Source organism: Nycticebus coucang, chromosome 2, assembly GCF_027406575.1.
Source record: "Nycticebus coucang isolate mNycCou1 chromosome 2, mNycCou1.pri, whole genome shotgun sequence".
Lineage (NCBI taxonomy): Eukaryota > Metazoa > Chordata > Mammalia > Primates > Lorisidae > Nycticebus > Nycticebus coucang.
The window spans coordinates 144,111,435-144,135,026 of NC_069781.1; the positions used below are offsets into that span (position 1 = coordinate 144,111,435).

At 40.3% G+C, this 23,592-nt stretch overlaps 1 protein-coding gene and 1 pseudogene across 11 annotated transcripts in view; one reads left to right on the forward strand and one right to left on the reverse strand.

Moving 5' to 3' along the window:
• Nucleotides 1–23,592, reverse strand: part of HERC2 (HECT and RLD domain containing E3 ubiquitin protein ligase 2) — a 275,737-nt gene that overhangs the window by 189,767 nt on the left and 62,378 nt on the right. For 10 of the 11 annotated variants that reach the window (XM_053582031.1, XM_053582025.1, XM_053582027.1 and 7 more), the window contains one exon: nt 10,274–10,411. In XM_053582031.1, the coding sequence (XP_053438006.1) occupies nt 10,274–10,411 (138 nt within the window). Of the gene's footprint in view, nt 1–10,273; nt 10,412–18,485; nt 18,535–23,592 lie in introns of those variants that run through there. The other variant, XM_053582034.1, reaches the window with a different exon arrangement.
• Nucleotides 11,984–12,575, forward strand: LOC128579841 (26S proteasome non-ATPase regulatory subunit 10-like; annotated as a pseudogene).

Below are 23,592 nucleotides of genomic sequence, written 5' to 3' on the forward strand. Positions count from 1 at the left end.
CCTAGACTTGGCCAGGAAGAAATAGACCTCCTGAACAGACCAATTTCAAGCACTGAGATCAAAGAAACAATAAAAAAGCTTCCAACTAAAAAATGCCCTGGTCCAGATGGCTTCACTCCAGAATTCTATCAAACCTTCAAGGAAGAGCTTATTCCTGTACTGCAGTTATTATTCCAAAAAATTGAGGAACAAGGAATCTTCCCCAACACATTCTATGAAGCAAACATCACCCTGATACCAAAACCAGGAAAAGACCCAAACAAAAAGGAGAATTTCAGACCAATCTCACTCATGAATATAGATGGAAAAATTCTCAACAAAATCCTAGCCAATAGATTACAGCTTATCATCAAAAAAGTCATTCATCATGATCAAGCAGGCTTCATCCCAGGGATGCAAGGCTGGTTCAACATACGCAAGTCCATAAACGTTATCAACCATATTAACAGAGGCAAAAATAAAGATCACATGATCCTCTCAATAGATGCAGAAAAAGCATTTGATAAAATCCAGCATCCTTTTCTAATTAGAACACTGAAGAGTATAGACATAGGTGGCACATTTCTAAAACTGATTGAAGCTATCTATGACAAACCCACAGCCAATATTTTACTGAATGGAGTAAAACTGAAAGCTTTTCCTCTTAGAACTGGAACCAGACAAGGTTGTCCTCTGTCACCTTTACTATTCAACATAGTGCTGGAAGTTCTAGCCAATACAATTAGGCAAGACAAGGAAATAAAGGGAATCCAAATGGGAGCAGAGGAGGTCAAACTCTCCCTCTTTGCTGACGACATGATCTTATACTTAGAGAACCCCAAAGACTCAACCACAAGACTCCTAGAAGTCATCAAAAAATACAGTAATGTTTCAGGATATAAAATCAATGTCCACAAGTCAGTAGCCTTTGTATACACCAATAACAGTCAAGAGGAGAAGCTAATTAAGGACACAACTCCCTTCACCATAGTTTCAAAGAAAATGAAATACCTAGGAATATACCTAACGAAGGAGGTGAAGGACCTCTATAAAGAAAACTATGAACTCCTCAGAAAGGAAATAGCAGAGGATATTAACAAATGGAAGAACATACCATGCTCATGGATGGGAAGAATCAACATTGTTAAAATGTCTATACTTCCCAAAGCAATCTACCTATTCAATGCCATTCCTATCAAAGTACCTACATCGTACTTTCAAGATTTGGAAAAAATGATTCTGCGTTTTGTATGGAACCGGAAAAAACCCCGTATAGCTAAGGCAGTTCTTAGTAACAAAAATAAAGCTGGGGGCATCAGCATACCAGATTTTAGTCTGTACTACAAAGCCATAGTGCTCAAGACAGCTTGGTACTGGCACAAAAACAGAGACATAGACACTTGGAATCGAATTGAACACCAAGAAATGAAACTAACATCTTACAACCACCTAATCTTCGATAAACCAAACAAGAACTTACCTTGGGGGAAAGACTCCCTATTCAATAAATGGTGTTGGGAGAATTGGATGTCTGCGTGTAAAAGACTGAAACTGGACCCACACCTTTCCCCACTCACAAAAATTGATTCAAGATGGATAAAGGACTTAAATTTAAGGCACGAAACAATAAAAATCCTCAAAGAAAGCATAGGAAAAACACTGGAAGATATTGGCCTGGGGGAAGACTTCATGAAGAAGACTGCCATGGCAATTGCAACAACAACAAAAATAAACAAATGGGACTTCATTAAACTGAAAAGCTTCTGTACAGCTAAGGTGACGATAACCAAAGCAAAGAGACAACCCACACAATGGGAAAGGATATTTGCATATTTTCAATCAGACAAAAGCTTGATAACCAGGATCTATAGAGAACTCAAATTAATCCACATGAAAAAAGCCAACAATCCCTTATATCAATGGGCAAGAGACATGAATATAACTTTCTCTAAAGACGACAGACGAATGGCTAACAAACACATGAAAAAATGTTCATCATCTCTATATATTAGAGAAATGCAAATCAAAACATCCCTGAGATATCATCTAACCCCAGAGAGAATGGCCCACATCACAAAATCTCAAAACTGCAGATGCTGGCGTGGATGTGGAGAGAAGGGAACACTTTTACACTGCTGGTGGGACTGCAAACTAGTACAACCTTTCTGGAAGGAAGTATGGAGAAACCTCAAAGCACTCAACCTAGACCTCCCATTCGATCCTGCAATCCCATTACTGGGCATCTACCCAGAAGGAAAAAAATCCTTTTATCATAAGGACACTTGTACTAGACTGTTTATTGCAGCTCAATTTACAATCGCCAAAATGTGGAAACAGCCTAAATGCCCACCAACCCAGGAATGGATTAACAAGCTGTGGTATATGTATACCATGGAATACTATTCAGCCATTAAAAAAAATGGAGACTTTACATCCTTCGTATTAACCTGGATGGAAGTGGAAGACATTATTCTTAGTAAAGCATCACAAGAATGGAGAAGCATGAATCCTATGTACTCAATCTTGATATGAGGACAATTAATGACAATTAAGGTTATTGGGGGGGGAAGCAGAAAGAGAGAGGGAGGGAGTGGGGTGGGGCCTTAGTGTGTGTCACACTTTATGGGGGCAGGACATGATTGCAAGAGGGACTTTACCTAGCAATTGCAATCAGTGTAACTGGCGTATTGTACCCTCAATGAATCCCCAACAATAAAAAAAAAAAAAAAAAAAGAATAGAAAAACTAGCTGGGTGTGTTAAGCACCTGTGGTATCGGCTACTTGGGAGGCTGAGGTAGGAGAATGGTTTGAGCCCAGGAGTTGGAAGTTGCCGCGAGCTAAGATGAGGCCACTGCACTCTAGCCAGGGCAACAGAGTGAGACTCTGGCTCAAACAAGCAACAACAACAACAAAAGGCAGGGCCAGGTGGCTCACGCCTATAATCCTAGCACTCTGGAAGGCCAAGACAGGTGGATAGCTTGAGCTCACGAGTTTGACACCATCCTGAGGAAGAGCAAGAAAACTGAGGCAAGAGGATCACATGAGCCCAAGAGTTAGAGGTTGCTATAAGCTATGACACCATAGCACTTTACCCAGGGTGACAGCTTGAGACTCTGTCTCAAAAAAAAAAAAAAAAAAAATAGTGTAGGAAAGTACTCAAGTAGTGATGTGAGAGAACTTTATAGCCCTAAATGGGTACATTAGAAAAGGAGAAACTTTCAAATCAATAATATAAGGCCCCACCTGAAAAACCTAAATTTTTTTAAAAAGCAAAATAACCCAAAAGTAAAAAGAGAAGATATAACTAAGAGCAGAAACAATGAGGCTAAAAATGGAAAAATACAGAAAAATAAGTGAAACAAAAAGCTGTTCTTTGAAAATATCAATAAAACTGACACACCTCTAAGCAAGAGTGAGAAAAGAAAAAAGAGAACAGACATAAATTATTAACATCAGGAATGAAACAGGCTCTAAAGACATCAAAAAGATAATTAGTAACATCTTTACACACCTAAATTTGACAACTTAGACAAAATGGACTGCCTGAAAAATACAAACTACTATAACTTACCAAATATAAAATAGACCATATGAATAACCCTATAACTGTTAAGAAAACTGAATTAGACCTCGGCGCCTATGACTCAAGCAGCTAAGGCGCCAGCCACACACACCTGAGCTGACGAGTTCAAATCCAGCCTGTGCCCGCCAAACAAATAACAATGACGGCCGCAACCAAAAAATAGCCGGGCATTGTAGCGGGCAGCTGTAGTCCCAACTACTTGGGAAGCAGAGGCTGGAGAATCACTTGAGCCCAGGAGTTGGAGGTTGCTGTGAGCTGTGATGCCACAGCACTCTACCCAGGGCGACAGCTTGAGGCTCTGTCTCAAAAAGTAAAAAAAAAAAAAAGAAAGAAAGAAAACTGAATTAAAGTTTTTTTAAGAATCCCAACAAAGGGGCCAGGCAAGGTGGCTCATGCCTGTAATCTCAGCACTCTGGGAGGCCAAGGCAGGTAGACTACCTGAGCTCATAGGTTTTAGACCAGTCTGAGCAAGAGCGAGACCCCGTCTCTAAAAAATAGCTGGGCATTGTGGTGGGCGCCTGTAGTCCCAGGTACTTGGGAGGCTAAGGTAAGAGGATCACTTGAGCCCAAGAGTTGGAGGTTGCTGTGAGCTATGATGCCATAGAACTCTACCAAGCGTGACAAGGAGAGAACTCTGTCTTAAAATACAAAAAAACACTCAAGAGAGTGAGAAGAAATGGGAGCCTCATCCCCTTGATAAATACCATTTGCAAGGTCCTATGCTAACACAGCAGAGAGAATCACTGACTTAGATAATAATTACTTAGCACGGATTCTGCTAAGATTCCAACACTAAGAGATTACAACACCACATGCCCAGCAAACCCTTTCTGTTCCAGCTGTTCTCAACCTATGGGTCACAACCCCTAAGGCCTTTGGAAAACACATCCTGCATCTCAGATACTTACATTACCACATAAAAGTAGGAAAATTACAGTTACAAAGTAACAACGAAAATAATTTTATGGTTGGGGTCACCACAATATGAGGAACTGTATCAAAGTTCGCAGCATTAGGAAGGTTGAGAACTACTGTTAGACAAAAAGAAAAGCTGTGATGTGTCAAAACTCCCAGAAGGGCCCACTGAGGCAGTGTGCAGTGTTGAACCCCTGCTGAGGACCTGCAGGCTACAGTGTTGAGGGGCAAGTGTCTGGAAGTCTCCTTGGAAATGTGGGGTGGTGGGGGAGGGGGGATGAGGGTGGATGTACAGAGGGCAAAGAGGTAGAGAAGCTGTGATAAAGTGGGAGAATAAATGCCAGTGGTGGAGTCAAGGTAAGTGGCTCTTGCTCTAAAATTCTTTCAACTTCCCTGTATGTTTTAACTTTTCATTAAAAAAAAAAGTTGAACCAGGTGTTGTGGGTGCCTGTGGTCCCAGCTACTTGGGAGGCTGAGGCAAGAGAATTGCTTAAGCCCAAGAGCTGGAGATTGCTGTGAGCTGTTATGCCACAGCACTCTACCGAGGGCAACAAAGTGAAACTCTGTCTCTTAAAAAAAAAAAAGTTGCAAACAGTAATTTAGGAAAAAGTATAATTCCAACTCTAAGTCAAAGAAAAAACAAGTTCTAAGTTTCTATAGTGTAAATTAATGTGTTTTTCTTTTTTAGGTTGAGATGAGAGCAAAAATAAAAGTAATTAAAGGAACAGATACTAGTCTAAAAGATACAAATTCCACCTGCAGTTTGACTTCAAGACTCCCTGTCTTAAGAATATGCTTTAAATCCTAGGTCCTTGGAGGCTGCCAAGTAAATAGCTGGTTCTAAGTAAGCTCCACTCCTAGAAACAAGCATTGCTGCCAGAGGAAACCCTCTCCACTAAAGCCCACCCTGAGACGATGAGTCAGGCTGGGTTCCTTCTAAACAGGGGAGGTAACAGGTTCTACCTCCCCACCCCTAGCCTTGGGCACCTCAATGCCTAGGAGGGGGTAAAAGAGGGGAAGGCAAAACAGAAAATAATTTAAAATCACAGCACCAAACATCTACACACTCTGCTTGCCAAGCACTGATTTAGGACCTTCATTCACAGTGTTTCATCTCATCTTCACAACAACGGTCTGAGTAAGTACTTTTATTAATTATCCCATTTTACAGATAAGGAGCCCAAAGCAAGACAGATAAAAGCAATCTGTGCCAAGTCAGAGAGATAAAGCCAGGATTAAAGCCCAGACAGACTGAGAAACTTCTCTGCCAGAAGAGCTAGAAATGGTAAAGGAACATCTTCAAGAAGAAGGAAAAAGAACAGGTAAGAAGCAGGAAGCCGTGGTCAGAACACTGCATGGTAGGTTGGGGGTACAATATCATTTGAAGGTGAACAATTGCAAGTTTAAAGATGCATACAGCAACATCAGAGATGGTGAATTTAAACCCAAATGGCCTATGCATTCCAAATAAAAGACAGAGGTTATGAGATTGGGTAAAGAAGCAAAGCCCAACTGATGTCTATGTGAAACCCACTTTACATACAGACACAGGTTGAAACCAAAAATGTGAACAATATAAACCATTCAAACACCAAATGAAAAGAAAAGAAGCACCGAGCTTGATCAAATCAAGCTCATTTCAGAACAAAATATCAGGCAGAAGGAAGGGGTCAAACGTAAGAATCAACAGTGAACAATGTTCACAACAGTTTTAAAATATGAGGCAAAAATTACAGAACTCGAAGAAAAAAATACATCATTAACACAAGAGATTTCAATACTCCCAGGAAGGAGGACCTTTCTGCCAGACAGCTCAGCATTTCTCCACACTGCAACAAAGACATGGGAAAGAAAGGAGACTAGTGACTGGGTCTGATCCCACAGAACATCAAGACTGTCTTCTTAGTAAATAAACTACTGGGCTTTGTTAAGAGAGGAGTCATTATCTATGAAATATTTTTAGCAAGATGTCATTAGATTGCTTTGGGTAAATATACCTAAAACCCATGTGTTCATGGGACATGGCTCCCTGGAAAAGGTTCTAAAAGGTCTATATACTCTGGTAATTATACAGTTTATAAAATGAAGACACCCCACATCCTAAATGCTCCTCACTATGCAAGGTGACTGCACACCTCCCTGAGAAGCCTGAGCACAAAGCAGACAGACCTGGGAAGCTGCTCCAACCATCCCATATCTCTCTGGGCTTTGCCTGTGCATATAAGTGAGGATATGGCTATCCTTAAAGTTTAAATAAGTAAGATCTCTGACTCATGTCTCTATGATTTGATAATCCAATCTCAGGTGTTAGTACAACTCCTCTCCCCATAGTAAACAGTAAAAGTGGGCACAAAATTATTTCAAATCAAGAATACTTGAACAACACTGTCAACTAACTTGATCTCTAAGCTTCACAGAGCTGCAAAATACACATTCTTTTCAAGTAAACATGAAATAGTCAACAGAAAAGATTATATCCTGGCCATAAAACAAATCTCAATGAATTCTAAAAAACTGAAACTCCCAGAATATGTTCTCTGACTGCAACTAAATTAAATTAGAAATCATTCAAAGGAGACATTTGAAAATCTACAAATATCTGGATTTTTTTTTTTTTTTTTGACACAGAGTCTCATTTTGTCAACTCTTGGTACAGTGTCAGGGCATCAGAGCTCACAGCATCCTCAAAGTCTTGGGCCCAAGCAATTTCCTTGTTATGGCCTCCCAAGTAGCAGGGATTACAGGCACCTGCCACAACACCTGGCTATTTTTAGAGGTAGGATCTTGCTCTTATTGGGGCTGGTCTCGAACCTGTGAGCTCCAGCAATCCACTAGCGTCAGCCTCCCAGAGTGCTTGGACTACAGACATGAGCCCTGCACCTGGCCTTTCTTTCTTCTCTTTTTTTTTTTTTTTTAACACAGTATTACTTTGTCACCCTCGGTAGAGTGCCATGGTCTCACAGCTCACAGCAACCTCTAACTTTTAGGCTCAAGCGATTCTCTTCCCTCAGCCTCCCAAGTAGCTGGGACTATGGCACCCACTGCAATGCCCAGCTATTTTTAGATACAAGGTCTCGCACTGTCTTAGGCTGGACTCGAACCAGTGAGCTCAGGCAATCCACCCACCTTGGCCTCCCAGAGTAATATCTGGAAATTAAATAATATACATACAAATTATAAACATGTAAAAGAAATTACAGGTAAATTAGAAAATATTTTCAACTGAATGAATATGAAAATGAATAAACATTTCCAAATTTGTAACATGTGGCTAAACAATGCTTAGAGGAAAATTTACAGCTTTTTTTTTTTTTTTGTAGAGACAGAGTTTCACTTTATTGCCCTCAGTAGAGTGCCGTGGCGTCACACAGCTCACAGAAACCTCCAACTCCTGGGCTTAGGAGATTCTACTGCCTCAGCCTCCCTAGTAGCTGGGACTACAGGCGCCCGCCACAACGCCCGGCTATTTTTTTGTTGCAGTTTGGCCAGGGCTGGGTTTGAACCCGCCACCCTCGGTATATGGAGCCGGCGTCCTGCTCACTGAGCCATAGGCACTGCCCGTAAAATTTACAGCTTTGAACACATTTTAGAAAGACAAAACCCCCAAAATCAATGATCTATGATTCTTCTACGTTAAGAAACAAGAAAAGATAGAGAAGCAGATGGAACTAAAAGCAAGCAGAAAAAAGGAAATAATAAAGATCAATGAAAAGAAAACAGAAAAAAATCTGTCGCTCATGCCTGTAATCCCAGCACTCTGGGAGGCCGAGGTGGGTGTATTACCTGAGCTCATAGGTTCAAGACCAGCCTGAGCAAGAGCAAGACCCCATCTCTAAAAACAGCCAGGCACTATGGAGACACTTGTAGTCCCAGGTACATGGGGGGCTGAGGCAAAAGGATCGCTTAAGCCCAAGAGTATGAGGTTGCTGTGAGCTATGATGCCACAGCACCCTACGGAGGGGACAAAGTAAGACTCTGTCTCAAAAAACAAAACAAAAAAATAATAAGATCAATGAAATCAACTGGTTATTTGAAAAAAATCACTTAAATTGATAACTTCCACAAGACTGATCAAAATAAAAACAGAGAAAACACCAGCCACATTTCAACAAATTTCTGAATAACAGCACATACTGTATGCAAGATGAAGGACAGCATAAGCACTTTGCCTGACCTACTCTCCTGATCCCATAACAACCTATGAGGTAGGTAATACTAACTATAAATACAAATTTTACACATGCGCACACATTTAAATGTATGGCTATGGGGCTCAGAGCCCATAGCTTAGCGGTTGGGGTGCTAGCCACATATACCAAGGCTGGTCGGTTCGAACCCTGCCAAATAACAATGACAACTACAACAACAATGACAACAAAGATAGCTGGGCGTTATGGTGGACGCCTGTAATCCCAGCTACTTAGGAGGCTGAGGCAAGAGAATCGCTTAAGCACATGAGTTTGGGGTTGCTAGGAGCTGTAACGCCACAGTACTCTACCAAGGGCAACACAGTGAGACTCTGTCTCAAAAAAAAGAAAAAAAAAATGTATGCCTATGGACAGGCTCAGTGGCTCACATCTGTCATCCAGGCACTCTGAGAGGCCAAGGAGGGTAGATTGCCTAAGCTTAGGAGTTTGAGACCAGCCTGAACAAAGCAAGACCCCATCTCTATTAGAAACAGAAAAACTAGCCAGTCATTATGGCAGACACCAATAGTCCCAGCAACTCGGGAAGCTGAGCCCAGTAGTTTGAGGTTGTTCTGAGCTATGATGCCAAAGCACTCTATCCAGGGTGACAGAGTGAGACTCTGTCACAGAAAAAAAAAAAAATCTATGCCTATGCAAACGAAAAAGTCTGAACATGCACAGCAAACTGGTAACAGGGGCTAACTCTCAGAAGAAAACTGCAATTGGAATGGGAGTTCAGGTGGAATTTCTACTTTACAGTCTATCGTTCTTTACGAGAAAATAATTCATTTCGTCCATGTGTATTTTAAAAATTAAGAAAAAAATTAAATCGGGCATTGTAAAAACTAAATCACGGGCGGCGCCTGTGGCTCAGTGAGCAGGGCGCCGGTCCCATATGCCGGAGGTGGCGGGTTCAAACCTAGCCCTGGCCAAAAACCAAAAGAAAAAAAAAAAAACTAAATCACGCAAGATAAAAGAAGCAAAGAATAAAAACATGAGTTTTATTTGCTTGGATAAAAGACATAGATGATTGTACAAGCCCATTCACAATAAAGAACTCCTATAACGCAAAAACAAAAATAAAAACAAAAAACCCAATCCAGTTCAAAAATAGGCAAAAGACTTGAATAGACATTCTCTAAAGAACATATTCCTTGAGCCCAGGAGTTTCAGGTTGCACTGAACTATGATTATACCACTGCCTTCCAGCCTGAGCAACAGAGCAAGATCCTGTCTCTAAATAAGAGGAAAAAAAAAAGCAGAAAAAATCCTAGAGATGGATGGTGGGTGATGGCTGGGCAACAATGTGAACGTATTTAAAGCCATTGAACTGTTCACTTAAAAGTGATTTAAAATAGTAAGTTTTGTATATAAAACCAGTACATCGTACCCCATGATTGCATTGATATATACAGCTATGATTTAATTTAAAAAAATAGTTAAGTTTTATGTTACATGTATTTTATCACAATGTAAAAAAATTTTAAATTATGTTTCAGAAAATTCTATGACTCCTCCCCCACCACCAAAAAAAGTACATCTAAGATATTTAGAAAACGAGTAAGAGTGTCAGATAGAGTTTTCCAAAGCACCAAACTCAGAAGATTACCTGGCTGCCTGCCCCATACCCAGCTCTCCAGAATTGATTTGGCCCTGTACACAGGTGCAGGAGTTTCCTCTTCATCCTTTTTCTCTTTGTCATTCAGATCTTCTTTCTTTGTTCCACTTTGAATATCAACAACATCATCTGGAAAATTAAAATTGTTAAATCTGTTACTGCTTTCCAAAATGCAATAGCCACTTGTCAGTCTCTTGGCAAATGTCCCTCCCAAAAATGAAATGGTACAACACACATCATTAACCAACAGTTTGATGATGTAAAAAACATATTATATAACTATACAAGATCCAGTGTAATTTGTTTAGGAGTGAATGACCCTTTTAATAAAGTAACCAATATATCACTCAGATTACTCAGATTCTTTAAACCATGAGTATTCAAAAATGATATTCCATCAATTTCCTACTAGATTTTACAACTGAGAAATTTGGTCTTTGATATTTACCCACTTGAATTTCACACTGGATAATTGCTTTTATCCAGTGAATATCAATTGTTTGTGTGTCTATAGGAAAGGGAAGGACATGGAATGTGAGTAGGATTCAAAAACCATTTTTTAACTGTACACAATGACTTCCTGCACTGCCAACTGAGAACTACTGCTACACAGGGCCATCACCAGGGACAGAGTAGGATTCCACAGCGTCGCAACACAAAGGAAAAGTTGAGAATAATGACTTTAGGCCATTGACAATTTAAAGTTTCAGTCAAGAACAATGGCCATAAAACTCCTTACATAGCAAGTGAAGAGGAAAGAAGTAATGTTAAACTTGAAGTATAAATACATCATTAGTAAATAACTGTTTAAATAACATATGATAAATATATAGTTCAATCTGTGAAAGAAATTATATCCCATTCATTATAAACAAGTAGTAAATATCTCTAAGGACCACCAACAAAGTAAACACCCAGAAGTTAAAAGTCAAAACGTAGCTTCCACAATGGCACAGGGCATAAAACTATGCAATGGACTTTCATAAAATAAGATGAATAGAAATCCACCACACTTATCAATTCTCTCAATAAATGTCAATGTATTGAATTCACCACTGAAGAGGCACGGGCTTGGCTGATTAGATTAAAATGGCGCGCATCATCCATAGCTATCTCCAGGAGACACACCTAGCCTTGAAGGACAAGTCAAGGTTCAGGGTTAAGAGATGGAAAACAGTACTTCAAGCAAATGGAAATCAGAAGAAAGGATTTTATTTTCAGATAAAAGTGGATTTAAAGCAACTGAAGTTAAGAAAGACAAACATGGCTAACAAACATATGAAAATGTGTTCATTGTCCCTAATCATCAGACAGATGCACATCAAAACCACCCTGAGATATTACCTTAACCCCACTGAGAATGGCAAACATCACAAAATCTCAAAGCTGCAGATACTGGCGTGGATGTGGCTAAAAGGTAACACTTTTACACTGCTGGTGGGACTGCAAACTAATACAACTTTTTTGGAAGGAAGTATGGAGAATCCTCAAAGAACTCAAACTAGACCTCCCATTTGATCCTGCAATCCCATTACTGGGCATCTATCCAGAAGAAAATAAAATCCTTTTCTCATTAAGTACATTTGTACTAGACTGTTTATCGTAGCTCAATTTACAATCGCCAAAACATGGAAACAACCTAAATGCCCGCCAATCCAGGAATGTATAAACAAGCTGTGGCGGAGATCCTGGGAAAGCGAAATGGAGGGGTGTGTGTCTAATCTGACGGTCTGCAATCTGGCCTACAGCGGGAAGCTAGAGGAATTGAAGGAGAGAATCCTGACTGATAAATCCCTGGCTACTAGAACTGACCAGGACAACAGAACTGCCTTGCACTGGGCATGCTCAGCCGGGCATATAATTCTTGTTGCAACTTGGTGTGCCAGTACATGATAAAGATGATGCGGGTTGGTCTCCTCTTCATATTGCTGCTTCTGCTGGCCTGGATGAGATTGTGAGAGCCCTTCTGGGAAAAGGTACTCAAGTGAATGCTGTGAATCAAAATGGATGTACTCCCCTCCATTACGCAGCTTCCAAATACAGGCATGAGATTGCTGTCGTGTTACTGGAAGGTAGGTGCTAATCCAGATGCCAAGGACCATTATAAGGCGACAGCAATGCACTGCGCAGCAGCCAAGGACACTTAGCCTGTGACGAGGAGAGAGTGGAAGAAGTAAAACTGCTGGTGTCTCAAGGAGCAAGTATTTACATAGAAAATAAAGAGGAAAAGACGCCCCTGCAAGTGGCCAAGGGTGGCCTGGGTTTAATAATCAGAAGAATGGTAGAAGGTTAAGCAGCTGGGATTTATTCTTAACTGTGTATGTTTTTTTGTTGTCCCCAGTGTCCTGGAAACTAATGTACTTGTGCATAAGGCATCATTGATGAATGATGAAGTTTTCTCACCATCAAAGTCTTACAAACATGTTAACTCTTGTTCCTGCTGACATACTTGTTCTAAGCTTATAACTTGCTTTCCAGGCATGGAATAACTGTTGAGATTATTCTGCTGTTCTCATGTAGTATTCTGTTTTGAATTTTGGTTAATTTTGAGTATGTGATTCTGTGGCTGTCAAGAGTCTTCAGTACCCTCCCATGCACCTTCTGACCCGCTCTGAGGCAGAATAGTGCAACAGCAACAGGTCAGTTGTTTTGCCAGATGGTTCTAAGTGGATTCTATAATGTTCAGTTGAAACACATCCTCACTTGTTTTGCAAGCCTCACACAGACCTAGTCCAAATATTTCTGTTTTTACAACCATGAAGTTTAAGTTATTTTGTGACAGAAGGAACACATATGTATTTGAGTGGACCAAATTTTAAGTTGGAGGGCATGCTCTAAAAGACTGAAAAACGATAGCCCATGTATCCACATATTTCTTTAATAAAGGTTTTCCCTCAAAATAACATGGATGGTTTTTTTTTTGGCCGGGGCTGGGTTTGAACCCACCACCTCCGGCATATGGGACCGGAGCCCTACTCCTTGAGCCACAGGCACCACCCAACATGGATGGTTTTTTAAAAGGAAGTTCTAAGATACCCGTACTGAGTCATTCTGTATGAAAAAGAACGTCAAAAGCTTGTTAAAATACGTAACAAAAATGTACTTTGATTTGTATTTCAGAAACTAAAAAATAAAATGTTGAAAGTAAAAAAAAAAAAAAAAAAAAACAAGCTGTGGTATATGTATACAATGGAATACTATTCGGCCATTAAAAAAATGGAGACTTTACATCTTTGGTATTAACCTGGATGGAAGTGGAATACATTCTTCTTAATAAAGCATTACAAAAATGGAGAAGCAAGAATCCAATGTACTCAATTCTAATACAAAGGCAGAGATGAGCTATTGCAAAGGGTGGGGTAGGGGACTGAGGTAGGGGAGAGAGGGGAACAGGGAGGGGATGGGGGACATGGTGTATGTCTCACCTCTTGGGGGGCAGGACACAAGTATAAGAGGGACTTTATGTAAAACTGCAATCAGTGTAACCTAATACTTTGTAACCTCAATGAATTCCAAACAAATTAAAAAAAAAAAAAAGGAAAACATTATTAAAAACCTTGGAGATGATGTGCCAGAACTACAGAGTGTAATTGACTCAACTACCTTCCCCAAGGCCCAAGAAAAAGCCCCTTCTCAGCAGTATACTTCGTTTTTTTCCAACCCCCTGCCACGGCACACTAACAGAACCTGTCTTATTTACAGAAACAGTCAAGAAGCCTCTACGCATTAAGTATAGATTTTCTATAATTTTTTATATTACAATTGTAAAATCATATAACACCTCTAAATTAAGCACTAGAAATTTGCTTAAGTCATGGAAAAATCCAGGATTAGAATCAAGTTCTCAAACCTCACTGTGCAGCAGAAACACAGGTCAAAGGGATGCACTAATGCTCACTTACACAGTTTAATACCACATCTGAGTCCCACCACCTCAGTGTATTCATTCTGATCCATGGGGTCCAGAATGAATACACTCCCAGCCAATAGTAATATGCAGCCAGAATGAAGGACCACTTAATAGTTTTCAAGAAACTTAACAGAAACACACTAAAAAAGCTCAAGATGATTTAAGAAACACAAAATATCTACCCCATTCACATGGCTGGCACCCAGTCTGAGTTCCAGATTGCAAAGACGCAAAAAACACAACCCACGATGAAAATAATCAGAAAAACACAGCCCACAATAAAAATAATCAGTTAGCAGAAACCAATCCAGAAGTGAGATAACAGGATAGTTTGAAAATACAGCCTTTGGGGCAGCAGCTGTGGCTCAGTGAGAGTGGCGGGTTCAAACCCGGCCCCGGCCAAACTGCAACAACAAAAATAGCCGGACGTAGTTGGCAGACGCCTGTACTCCCAGCTACTCAGGAGGCTGAGGCAAGAGAATCTCCTAAGCCCAAGATCTGGAGGTTGCTGTGAGCTGTGATGCCACATCACTCTACCAAGGGGGATAAAATGAGACCCTGTCACTGAAAAAAAAAAAAAAAAAAAAAAAAACAGAAAACAGAGCCTTCCAATATTTTTATTTAATTAAGCACTTTTTTTTTTTTTTTTCCTTTGGAGACAGAGTCTCACTTTGTCGTCCTTGGTAGAGTGCTGTGGTATCACAGTTCACAGAAACCTCCAGCTCTTGCGCTTAGGCGAATGTCTTGCCTCAGCCTCTCAAATAGCTGGGACTGCAGGCATCCGCTACAACACCTGGCTATTTTTTGTTGCAGTTTGGCCTGGGCCAGGTATGAACTGGCCACCCTCAGTATATAGGGCAGGTGCCCTACTGACTGAGCCACAGGTGCTGCTCATAAGCACAACTCTTAATACCTACCATCTGCCAGATGGCTTGATAAAGTCAAGTACTCAAACCTCAGTAAGGTGTCACCCTGCCTTCAACAAATTTCCAATCTAACAGGAGAACAAGTTAACAAGTACAACAACACAGGTATTATACAAGGAACAGTTTCCTAAAAGACACACTCCAAATTGTGTGAAATAGGTCTACAAAAAAAAAGTGTCAGACACACTGCATCATGCCTCTGTCCTTTGAGAGGCTGAGGCAGAAGGATCACGTGAGGCTATGAGACCAGCCTAACCCACATACCAAGACCTTCTCTCTATTAAAAAAAGTTAAGGGAGGTGCCCTGAAGTACAGAGCATCAGCGGCAGCAGCGGGAACAATAGGGCTCACACCCTTGGAAATATTTTGGAAGGATACTCCCTGTCTCCCTGGGCAACCAGAGAAAGCCAGGCATCTTCTCCGATAGCAGATGCTGACGGAATAGATCTGGGATGGTAACGCAGACCCTATGAGCAAAGGGTATGCCTGAGGCAGTACCAGCCTGCGCCAATCGCACCAGACGGAGAATTGAAGACGCTTGTGCAGAGACGGCATACTCCCAGGGTGGGGATGAGCCAGAGGACTGCTTTATTGAGCCTAAGAAACACTCAGCCCTCAGGGGATCATAGCTGGGACAAAGGCAGGCAGGAAACCGAAAGCTGAGTGTAAGCTCTAACCACACCTGCCCCAACACAGACTGCAGAGGAAACAAAAACACCACCTCTGGGCAGCGGCACAGACTGGGGTTGAGTTGCAGTTTCTGTGAACTCAAACGGCACCTGGTCTGCAGGGGAATATAGCCAGACAGAATCACAAATTCTGTGCAAATATAAGTGTCAGCAACATCAATTGGGGGCGGGGCTGGAACTGAGTGAACCCACTCAGTTTCCTTTAACTACCCAAGGTTGTCAGGCCTAAGCTTCCCCTGCTGGATGGTGGCAGAATGTGGCGAGTCCCTCGCCAAGGAGACATAATATCTCTCTGTGACTCAAGCAAACTCAAACTCCTAGACTCTAGAGCATCTGCACATTGTGGAGGAAACTGGGTCACAGCCCTGTGGGGGTACCAGTGACTGGGTGTGACAGAGGTGCAAGGTGGGGAAGGAGATATCAACCTTCCCACACAAATTCATTTACTGGGGGGTCTGACTCCAAGGAGAACCACAATGAGTCATACTAGAGCTGCCCGCAGACCCCTACTATTTAAGTTGCTACAGACATTTTCAAATCCCTCACTTGAGACTGGGACAATTGATTTGGATCTCTTGGTATGGACCGATCACCTGAGGACTATCAAAATTGGCACCCTGGGTGTATGGTTGTGGGAAGGTTTGATTTTCCTTTTTCAGTTGCTGCCCATTAGGGGTGGGGTGACTTAAGTGCTTTCTCCACAGCTGAGACCTCAACCCAGAGTAACTAATTCACTAGGGTAGGACAGAGACTAGCTGAATACGAGACAGAGACACTTAGTCCAGCCACACCAAGTAGGTCCCCACTGTCTCACGCCTAAGCACTGCACAGGTCCTTTGTGAAGCTCTAGAGGAAAAGGTACAGACACCAGTCACAGCCCTTGGGTAAAGGGCTAATCTCTATTCCAGGAGCCCCCCAACCCAACTTCACCTTATCTGCTCATCTAGCCAAACGGTGTAAAATAATCATGGGGCAGAATCAGCAATAAAACTCCGGTAACATGAATAACCAGAGTAGATAAACTCCCCCAAGGAACGATACGGTGGACAAAACTGAAGATCCTATTCATAGACAAAGAGCTGAGATATCAGAAATCGAATTCAGAGTTTGGATTGCAAATAAGATTAATAGAACAGAGGTAAAGGTGGAATTAGAAAATCAAGGAGCATTTCAAAAGATGTCTCAAGAATTCAATGAATTCAAAGACAACACCACCAAAGATGTTGACACACTGAGACAAGAATTTGCAGCCCTCAAAGATCTGAGAAATACAGTAGAATCCCTCAGTAACAGAACGGAACAAGCAGAAGAAAGGATTTCTGATACTGAAAACAAAGCTTTTGAATGCTCCCAAGCGCTCAAAAAGGAAGAGAAATGGAGAGAAAAATGGATAAATTCTCTCAGAGACCTCTGGGATAATTCGAAGAAAATTAATATTCACCTTATAGGAATTCCGGAAGGTGACAAAGTTGCTTCACAAAGCACAGAGTCCCTTTTTCATGAGATTGTGAAGGAGAATGTTCCAGACATGCCAAGAGATACTGAAATTCAGATAGGACAGTTTCAGAATCCCAGCACAATCACCGGAATAAGACAACCCCCAGACAAATCATAATTAACCTCACTAAAGTTAACATGAAGGAGAAAATTCTGAAAGCACCCAGACGTAAGAAAACCATAACCTACAAGGGCAAGAATATTAGAATGACTGCAGATCTCTCTGCTGAAACCTTTCAAGCTAGAAAAGGGTGGTCATCGACTTTGAATCTCCTAAAACAAAATAACTTTCAACCCAGGATCCTGTATCCAGCAAAACTGAGTTTCATTTATGATGGAGAAATGAAATACTTTGATGACATTCACATGTTGAAGAAATATGCCATAACTAAACCAGCTCTACAGGATATTGTCAGACCTATCCTCCAAAATGACCAGCCCAATCCTCTGCCACAAAAAGTAAACTCACTCAGAAACTTTTTATCAAATTCCAATTTCCACAGTGATGAAAGGATTTAAAAATGTCCACTGGACATTGGAAAAATGCGATACCCAAAATTCTACCAGGGTTACCAATATTTACAATTAATGTGAATGGCTTAAATTGTCCTCTAAAGAGGCAGAGGTTGCCAATTTGATACAAAAACTTAGGCCAGATATCTGCTGCATACAAGAATCTCATCTTACCTTAAAAGATAAATATAGACTCAGGGTGAAGGGAGGCCATCTGTATTTCAGGCAAATGAAAACCAGAAAAAAAACAGGTGTTCCAATTTTATTTATTTTTATTTTCTTTACTTTACAAAAGTAAAGAAAAATAAGGATGGTCACTTCATATTTGTTAAGGGTAACACTCAACATGATGAGATTTCAATTATTAACATTTATGTACCCAACCAGAATGCGCTTCAATGTATAAGACAGACTGTAACAGACATGAGCAACTTGATTTCCTCCAGCACCATAATAGTTGGACATTTTAACACTCCTTTGGCAGTGTTGGATAGATCCTCCAAAAGAAGCTGAGCAAAGAAATTTTAGATTTAAACTGAACCATTCAACATTTGGATTTAACAGACACCTACAGAACATTTCATCCTAACAAATCTGAATACACATTCTTCTCATCAGCCCATGGAATATACTCCAAAATTGATCACATCTTAGGTCACAAGTCTTACCTCAGCAAATTTAAAAGAATAGGAATTAGTCCTTGCATCTTCTCGGACCATCATGGAATAAAACTTGAACTCAGTAACAACAGGAATCTGCGAACTTATACAAAAATATGGAAATTAAATAACCTTAAGCTGAATAATGGCTGGGTCATAGACGAGATTAAGTAGGAAATTACCAAATTTCTGGAACAAAATGATAATGAAGACAAGAATTACCAGAACCTCTGGGACACCACAAACGCAGTCTTAAGATGGAAATTTATACCACTACAAGCCTTCAAGAGAATGAAAGAGAGGAAGTTAACAACTTAATGGGACATCTCAAACAACTGGAAAAGGAAGAACATTCCAATCCCAAACCCAGCAGAAGAAATAACCAAAATTAGAGCAGAATTAAATAAAATTGAAAACAAAAGGATTATATAACAGATCAATAAGTCAAAAGGTTGGTTGTTTGAAAAGGTCAATAAAATAAATAAATCTTTGGCTAACCTAAACAGGAAAAAATAAGTAAAATCTTTAATTTCATCAATCAGAAATGGTAAAGACGAAATAACAACAGACTCCTCAGAAATTGAAAAAATCCTCCAGGAATATTACAATGTGTAACTCCATTCTCAGAAATATGAAAATCTGAAGAAAACAGACCAATACTTGGAAGCACGCCACCTTCCAGACTTAGCCAGAATCAAGTGGAAATGTTGAACAGGCCTGTATCAAGTTCTGAAATAACATCAACTGTACAGTATCTACCTAAAAAGAAAAGCCCGGGACCAGATGGCTTCACATCAGAAATTCTACCAAACCTTTAAAGAGGAACTAGTACCTATATTACTCAACCTTTTCCAAAATATAGAAAAAGAAGGAAGACTACCCAACACATTCTATGAAGCAAACACCACCTTGATACACAAACAAGGAAAAAGACCCAAAAACAAAAGAAAATTCACTAATGAATATTGATGCAAAAATATTCAACAAAACAAATAAATAAAATAAATGGTGACAAGAAAAAAAATAAAGTGAATTAACATTTAAAAAAAAAAAAATTCAACAAGATCCTAGCAAACAGAATCCAGCAACACATCAAACAAATTATATACCATGAAAAAGTGGGTTTTATCCCAGGGTCTCAAGGCTGCTTCAATATACGTAAATCTACAAGTATCATTCAGCACATAAACAAATTAAAAAACAAAGCCCATATGATTGTCAATTGATGCAGAAAAAGCTTTTGATAATATCCAGCATCCTTTCATGATCAGAACACTTAAAAAAAAATGGGTATAGAAGGGACATTTCTTAAACTGATAGAGGCCACCTACAGCAAACCCGCAGCCAATATTGTATTGAACGGAGTTAAATTGAAATCATTTCCATTCAGATCAGAAACCAGGCAAGGTTGCCCATTGTCTCCACTACTTTTTAACATTGTAATGGAAGTCTTAGCCATCGCAATTGGGCAAGAAAAGGCAATCAAGGGTATCAATATAGGGTCAGAAGACATCAAACTTTCACTCTTTGCAGATGATATCACTGTATATCGGGAAAACACCAGGGATTCTACTACAAAACTCTTAGAAGTGATCAAGGAATACAGCAGTGTCTCAGGTTATAAAATCAGCACTCATAAATCTATAGCCTTTATATATACCAACAATAGTCAAGCTGAAAACAGTCAAGGACTCTATGCCGTTCACAGTAGTGTCAAAGAAGATGAAATATTTGGCAGTTTACCTAACAAAGGACGTGAATGATCTCTATAAAGAGAACTGTGAAACTCTAAGAAAAAAAATATCAAAAAAAAGAAATAGCTGAAGATGTTAACAAATGGAAAAACATACCATGCTCATGGCTGGGAAGAATCAACATTGTTAAAATGTCCATACCACCAAAAAAAAAAAATAAATAAATAAATAAAAAATAAAAAATAAAAATGTCCATACTACACAGGCAATATACAATTTTAATGCAATCCCTATTGAGACTTCACTGTCATACTTTAAAGATCTCGAAAAAATAATACTTCGTTTTATATGGAATCAGAAAAAAACCTCAAATAGCCAAAACATTACTCAGAAATAAAAATAAATCAGGAGGAATCACACTATCAGACCTCAGACTATATTATAAATTGATAGTGATCAAAACAGCATGGTACCAGCACAAAAACAGAGAGGTAGATGTATGAAACAGAATAGAGAACCATGAGATGAAGCCAGCTACTTGATCTTTGACAAGCCAATTAAAAACACTCAGTGGGGAAAAGATTCCCTGTTTAACAAATGGTGTTGGGTGAACTGGCTGGCGACCTGTAGAAGATTGAAACTGGACTCACACTTCTCACCATTAACTAAGATAGACTCTAACTGGATTAAAGATTAAACTTAAAAAATGAAACTATAAAAAATACTAGAGGAAAGTACAGGGAAAACTCTTAAAGAAATAGGCCTGGGCAAATATTTTATGAGGAGGACCCCCTGGGCAATTGAAGCAACACCAAAAATACACTACTGGAACCTGATCAAACTAAAAAGTTTCTGCACAGCCAACAACATAGCAAGTAAAGCAAGCAGACAGCCCCTCAGAATGGGAGAAGATATTTGCAGGTTATGTCTCCAACAAAGGTTTAATAACCAGAATCCATAGAGAACTCAAATATATTAGCAAGAAAAGAACAAGTGATCCCATCTCAGACTGGGCAAGGGACTTGAAGAGAAACTTCTCTGAAGAAGACAGGGGCACGGCCTACAGACATATGAAAAAATGCTCATCATCCTTAATCATCAGAGAAATGCAAATCAAAACCACTTTGAGATATCATTTAACTCCAGTAAGATCAGACCACATACAAAATCCCAAAACCAGAGATGTTGGCGTGGATGTGGAGAAAAGGGAATACTTCTACACTGCTGGTGGAAATGCAAACTAATACATTCCTTTTGGAAAGATATCTGGAGAACACTTAGAGATCTAAAAATAGACCTGCCATTCAATTCTACAATTCCTCTACTAGGTATACATCCAGAAGACCAAAAATCACATTACAACTAAGATATGTACCAGAATGTTTATTGCAGCCCAATTCATAATTACTAAGTCATGGAAGAAGCCCAAGTGCCCATCGATCCACGAATGGATTAACAAATTGTGGTATATGTACACCATGGAATATTATGCAGCCTTAAAGAAAGATGGAGACTGTACCTCTTTCATGTTTACATGGATGGAGCTGGAACATATTCTTCTAGTAATGTATCTCAAGAATGGAAGAAAAAGTATCCAATGTACTCAGTCTTACTATGAAACTAATTTATAGCTTTCTTATGAAAGCGATAACCCAATTATAGCCGAAGAAGAAGGGGAAAGGGGATGTTGAGGGGAAGGGAGGGGGGAGGATGGGGGGAGGGAGAGTAATTAGTGGGACCACACCTATGGTGCATCTTACAAGGGTACATGTGAAATTTACTCGGTGTAGAATATGTCAAGAAAATGCCAGAAGGCTATGTTAACCAGTCTGATGGGCGGTGCCTCTGGGTCAAAGCAGTAGGGTGCTGGCTCCATATGGTGGAGGTGGTGGGTTCAAACCCAGCCCTGGCCAAAAACTGCAAAAAAAAAAAAAAAAAGAAAGAAAGAAAAGAAAAAAACAGTCTGATGAAAACATTTCAAGTTGTATATAAAACTAGCACACTGTATCCCATGATTGCATTAATATACACAGCTATGATTTAATTTTTTAAAAAAAAGGTAATATACTTTAAAAAAAAATGTTTAATAAGCCAGGTGTGGTGCCACATTCCTATAGTCCCAGACACTCAGGAGGCTGGGGCAGGAGAAGCACTTCAGCCCAGGAGTTCAAGGCCACAATGAATGATGATCCACTCCAGCCTGGGCAGCAGAGTGAGATCTTATCTCTATAAATGTCTCCATAAGAAAAAAAAAAAGGAAAGGTAAAAAAGAAGGTAAACAATGATATTGCTGGAAGAGCAACAGCATGGAGGAATGAAACCAAGTTGTGTTCAGACATTTGCAGGCTGGCTCTGTTGGCTGCAAGGTCAGAGACGAGCAGGATGAAAACAAATTGGCCTCGCTAGGAAAACTTGTTCCAAATCATGAAATAAAAATTGTAATACACTGAATAAGCTGAACTGCATGTCACAAGCAGTGAGAAGCCACCCACGATTTTCACTCTGGGGTTAATTCTGACCACTCCACTGAAAATGGTGAAGGCAGACTCGGAGGTAAACAGAGGATTGTCAACACAGATGTCTAACCTTTGCTTTTTTTTTTATTGGAAGAAGTAAGAGTTGGGCTACACAAACGTTAATGAAAGCTGATTAGCAAAAACAAGGTCCAGTGCATACTTTACAGGATATCTGACACCACAGACAAGCCAAAAAAGTCCTCACAAAATCTCCATGTGGCCCACAGATTGGACACTCCCCTGTAAAACAAAAACCTTAACTGAGGCATGGCAAGGGGATGGATGACACAGAGGCAGGACACACAGCATGGGATGACTGGCTGCACACAGGGGCTAACAAGGAAGGCCAACTCCCAGGTTCCTGTCTGACTGACTGGGTGGAAGGTGGGGTGGTCATCTGTGGACTTGCTGATGTCCCCCCATGGCCCTCTCTGGCCAGCCTGTCCTGGTGGAGATAAGGCTGGGAAAGGCAATTCAGGTTCTAGAGTGCTGCAAAAGCTCCAAGGCCTGAGAGGCACTGGGAAAGTGGAATCACAATGTTTCCCAGTCTAGGATTTCTTCCAGACAGCAACACCAAAGAAGCAGAACGGATGAAAGATTAGAAAGCAAGGGCACTTATTACTGTACTTACTTCAAATGTAGAAGAGAAACAACCATACCCAGAACCTCTCTGTAGCACTTCAGCTCATAGTAATCACTTTACATATGCCTCCAATTCCCTGTCCTCTTCCCCATCCTCTGTGGCACAAACTCTCCAAATCTTTCCCAACTTCCTTCAAGGTGCAGCAAGCAAGTCCACCCATGAGTTGGCTACCAAGTGCTGTTTCCTTCACCTGCTGGAATTCTACCCACAATGGCATCACCACAATAGGCCACTGGGCACATGCGTAGGGGCAGCCTCCACCA